At 44.1% G+C, this 5,350-nt stretch overlaps 1 protein-coding gene across 1 annotated transcript; it reads right to left on the reverse strand.

The window, feature by feature from the left end:
* Positions 1–2,716: 2,716 nt before the first annotated feature.
* Positions 2,717–4,574, reverse strand: POU4F2 (POU class 4 homeobox 2; the record flags this gene model as incomplete). Its single annotated transcript, XM_081332153.1, has 2 exons — positions 2,717–3,649; positions 4,299–4,574. The coding sequence occupies 2 exons, from the start codon at positions 4,572–4,574 to the stop codon at positions 2,717–2,719; spliced, it is 1,209 nt and encodes a 402-aa protein (XP_081188279.1).
* Positions 4,575–5,350: the final 776 nt, after the last annotated feature.

A 5,350-nucleotide genomic window follows, 5' to 3' on the forward strand; every position in this document is an offset into this window, starting at 1 on the left:
ACAAAGAGCATGTTCTGCAGGGTGTTTATATAACTCTTTCAGGGCTACCTATTGATCTCATGGTATAGCTTTAATTTAGCTCTTGATCCAGGCAACTTATGATCATTTATCAAACATGAGGAAATAAAAAGTGGGAATGTTTTCTTTTGGGAGTCTGGTAGAGGTGGAATAAAAAAAAAGAACAATCTGCTACCTTTTCTCGGCCGTTTCCCTTGAGTGTCTTCTCTCTCTTTATTGAAATAAGGACCCCCCCCTCCCTTAAATTAGGAGGCTGAGGAAGTTTTTCCATAGATATATCTTTTACAATTGATTTCAAATTCTGATTCCAATTGGATCTTTCTATTCCAACGTTGCCATCTTAAGAACCATTTGCTTGGGAACAAGTCTGTTTTTCCACCTAGTCAATGTATTTAAATCCACAGCAGCATATATTTCAAGCCAGTTCCCACTATAGAGCAGATTTGTTTAGATAGGGGAGAGATAATTTCTATTTTCTAGCTCTTAAAGCATTTTAATTGCTTTGGGAAATGTGGACAGCTAAGTAAGCAAGCTTTTTTCTTTCTGCCCATCCTTTCCCGTAAGTTTCCATCTATCTTTTAATCTGGCTATTTATATGCTTGGTGCTGCGGTAATAGTGCTGAACTCTTGAGGCTCAACCATTTTTACCACCATCTTTCAGAGCCCAGCTAGCAAGATTGGATAATTGAAAAGCTCCCTTCCAACATCCTTAAGCTCCTTTGCTTGTCTCATATTCTGCAGTTTTGCAACCTGGTTATCTAAAACATCTAAACCAATTCTCGCTTTGAAATTGTTCTTCATGAGAATCAACTCTATATTAAAGATTCACACGAAGGAGAAAAAAGTAATATTTGCATTGTCCAATAAATATATTTAAGAATAATCTAGTTGTCTCTCAATGTGAAATAAGAAAAATTTGAAATAGTTTAATCAGTACAATAGCTATATAGGAATTATTAGCAAAAATATAAGACCTATTTAAATCTGGAATAGCTGCAGTTTGATTCTCTGATCCTAAACATACTGATTTAGCAATATCAACAAATATTATGAATCTGTTGCCATGTAAATGAATATCTATATTCATTCTGGAAGTGCTTCAGGTTCAGTAATACAATCTATACCTGGAAAAGGAACCTGAAAAACATAGGTTTGTCAATAAAATGTTAAAATATTTTTTAATGAAAGACAATTAGACAACATTTTGAGTAAATTAATACATTGCCATAATAATAATTTTCTATTAATAAAACAAATAAATTGTTATAATGTACAGAGGTAAAACTTCAAATAACTTTTAAACATAACAGCAATACAGTGAAATCTGTAAGAATATAATTATATGTGCATCAGTCTCGAATGAATCATTTACAATACATAATGGTACCACAATCTAAGTACCTGTGGGTGGAGGAAGGGAGATCCAAAAGAATTATACCAAATAATGTGGATTTACAAACAGTGCACTGTCTCTCTCGTCCACTCACTGTCTCACTCTCCTTTACTCTTTCTAATGTAGTTTTGTTTTTTCTACCTATAAAACCTCCAAACATAATGCAAATCTATTGCAAACAAAGGGAATAAAAGAGTAACTAGGAGATCTGAACAACGAGAACTAGTGTCAGAATCTAGAATAGACAATACTTGAATGAAAGGAAATCCAAAACAACAAAGCCACCACACTCACCTACTCAAGTGCTTCTTTTTAAAGTAGTGCATGTGGTGGAGGGTGTAGAGACTATGTGGGAGAATCCCCATTAAATATGTAACGCAATCAACAAATACCTCCTTGGACAAGTGAGTCAGACTACACAAACAACGCAAGACAGTCACTATAGAGTGAGAACGCCTCACAAATAAAAATACTCATCTCTTAATTTTGGGAACATATACAAATGGCTCAAGAGGAAGTTTTGTATAAGAAGGAAAAAAGCGCAAATTCATAAACTCTACTAACCAACATAAAATAATTAATTTACATTAACCATACTGTTTTATTTTACTTTTTTTTTAATCAAGCCTTTGATGAAAGAGGTGCAATTAATTAGGCTGAGCACAAAATGAAGTTACTAGAGAGATAAATCAATAATTTACAGGAGTTTGGCAGTAGTCTAATAATAGCTCTTAAAAGTTCTTAAAAGCACAGCAGGATCAAATTTTCCTTCTGCATTTTTTCAGAGAAGGAAATGGGTAATAACCACAGTAAAAATATATCTATATATATTTATAATATGCTGTTTAAAGACAGAGAAACTGCCATCTATTTTTTAAAAAATCAAAATACTTTTGAGATGCCTCTCTAATCTAGATTAAAGCTTCAGTCTCTCTAATCACTCAATTTTTTTAAAATCCTGAAAAATAGCTGTAAAGGGTACTTTTACATCTCAGCAAAGGTGATGTCTTTAAGAATAAAAACAATTCTTACTTGATATGTCTTCGTCTTTTATAAAGAGTTCTTATCTGCCTTCACAAAAATCAGTCTCTCTTTGATGCCAATTTAAGTCTGAGCCTGCAAACCCGATAAAATCTGCTGCCAACTTTCTAAACTTGATACTTTGTCCACTCACAGTCCAAATGCATCTCAGTCGGACTCTTTTTCTGAAACTTGGTCTCTTTCTTTCCAGGAAAGAGAAATAGAAATATTTTTCTGTCTTTTTTATATTTATTTCCTCCCCCTAAGTAGAAAGATTTCCAAAGACTAAATCCCAGCAGAGTATTTCATCCGCTTCTGTTTCTGCCTTTGGTTGCAGAACCAGACTCGGACCACATTCTTCTTGAGGTCCAATTTCTCCGCAATGGCTGCAATTTTTTCTGAGGAAGGTCTTGGTTGGATAGCGAAATAGGCTTCTAGGGACCTCTTTTCAGGAGCAGCAATTGAAGTGCGTTTCCTCTTCTTCTCAGCTCCATTGAAGAGCTCTGGTTTTGTGAGCTTCTCCCGGTGTGATTTCTCTGCTTCTTCCAGCCATGCTTGCAGGATGGGTTTGAGAGCAATCATATTGTTGTGGGACAAGGTGAGAGATTCAAACCTGCAGATGGTACTTTGACTTAGGGATCCCACCCCGGGGATCTTGAGGTTGGCCAGGGCTGAGCCCACATCAGCTTGAGTCACTCCTAGTTTGATCCTCCGCTGTTTGAACCGTTCTGCAAAGGCTTCCAAATCCCGTGGATCTGCATCCACATCACTCATGCAGCCCATATGTGAGGATAGCCCATGGGCATGCGCCATGCTGAGAGCTGCTTGGTGCATTGGATTCATGCTGCCCATGTGAGGGGCATGGCCTGGTGTGGAAACCACTGAACCATCGGGCCCTGTCATGGCACCCAACGCCAGTCCTGGTGTGATGTGTTCCAAGAGTTCTCCTTCCAGAGCTTGGTGAGGTTGGTGGTGGTGATGATGGTGGTGGTGGTGGGTGCCAGACAGGGCAGAGGGGTGTGAGATGGGCACCGAGGATGAAGATGCAGCTGAAGTGCAGGGGATGGTGTTCATGGTGTGATAGGTGGCATCAGGTTTGAAGGGGCTGTGATGTGGTGGGTGGTGGTGGTGGCTCTTGCCTGGCGACACAATGTCTACTGCAGCCAGGGCTTCTGCGCGGGCTAGCAGACTCTCGTCTAGACCTCCGAAGATGTTGCTCTGAAATTGCAAATAAAAGGCACACATTACTGCTGCCAAGAGGGAATTTCACTCTCTTCTCCTTGGGTGCCATCCAAGCCAACCTATCCCTGTTGAAGTGAGATGGAGGGTGGTAGAAATAGGAAAAGGAAGGAGAATTGGAAGGAGGGAAATAAAGTGGGAGCTATGAAAGGAAAGAGAGTGGTAGATAACAGTGGGAACAAGAAAAGAAAGAAGAGTGCTCGCTTCGGCAGCACATATACTAAAATTGGAACGATACAGAGAAGATAAGAAAAGAAAGAAGAGTTCGATAATGAAAAATAGATGATGAAAGAAAGCAAAGGTAGTGAAGAGTAGGAGAAAAGAGAAAGCAAGTAACAGTAGGATGAAGTAAGGGACAGAGACAGGGAATGCGAAGCATCTCTCTCTCTCTCTCTCTCTCTCTCTCTCTCTCTCTCTCTCTCTCTCACACACACACACACACACACACACAGCCGCAAATAGTCTGCCTCGACTAACACCCTGGGTGTTATACAAATTCATGGGAACTCTATTGAAAGCCTCTGTAGGTTTTGGGGAGGGCGGGATGTGCCGTTCTAATCATGTGGCCGGGAAATGATCGATCTTTCCTGATGCTGCTCTTCTTTCCCCTACCCCAAGAGCGACCTACCGGCGGGGTGGGTAAGCAGGCGCGGCGCAGGGCCTCGGAGGTGCTGCTGCTGCTGCTGCTGCTGGCGCTAGTGCTATTCGAAGCGTTATTCCGGCCGCTGCCGCTGCCTGCAGTGCTGCTGCTGGGCGAGCTGACCGAAGCTGCTGCGGCGCCGGCCGCCGAGGAGCTGCAGGGCGAGGCGGTGTGCAGGGCCGAATATTTGGGTTCGTGAAGGCTGCCGCCGCTGGCATGAGTCATGCTGAAGGGCTGCTTGCTGTTCAGGGACATCATCATCATTGTGGCCGCCGGCGGATCCGGGTCCGAGTCCGAGTCCGGAATGCCGGCGAGAACAAAACGGCGAAGAGGCGGGAAAAGACGCGCGCTGAGAAGTTACTGCAGCCTCCGCCGCACAAACTGAAGGCGCCTGCCTAGCTATCTCCCTCAGGTTCAGCCGCCACCTCTCGTCTCACTCCGCCGTCTCTAACTGCTCCGACAGTTACCCTGCCGTCCCCTCCTCGTCCCCTCCCTCGGCTCGCAACTCTGGGCAAAGTCTCTTCCCGTCCCTCCTTTTGCCGAAGGCCGAATCCTTTTCCGCCTTCCCTTCTCCTCCTGTCTCTTCTCCTCCACTGAAGGTCCCGAGACCTCCTGCCCCACTCTTTGCTACCCAGATACCCCTCCCTTCCTCTCCGGCGAAGCCTTCCGAGCCTAACCGCGGCTGGAGCAACGGCTCCCAAGGTTCTGGTCTGCCAGTTACTCCTGCCTGCCCTCCTCCAATTCGAGGGGCGCCCTATTGTTCTTGGCTCAGCCGCCCTTCAGCAGCCGGCTGAGGTACACCTTGGCCTGACAGGTGCCTAATCGCGAGAGAGACCCCGGAGTAACTGTGCAGCGTGACTCTTTCTCTCTCCCTCTGTTTCTCGCTGCTCGCCACCCATTGGATGGCGGCGAAGCTGGGGCCCCCGACTGGGGAGAGGCGCATGCGTCTTGCGAGAGGCGTGTGGGGCGGCGCGAGCCGCGGAGCGCGAAGCAAAAGCTCGTCGGTGGCGAAAAGCATCTGAGCGCGCGATGCTATTATC

This window comes from Vipera berus (assembly GCF_964194415.1).
Source record: "Vipera berus genome assembly, chromosome: 7".
NCBI classification, from domain to species: domain Eukaryota; kingdom Metazoa; phylum Chordata; class Lepidosauria; order Squamata; family Viperidae; genus Vipera; species Vipera berus.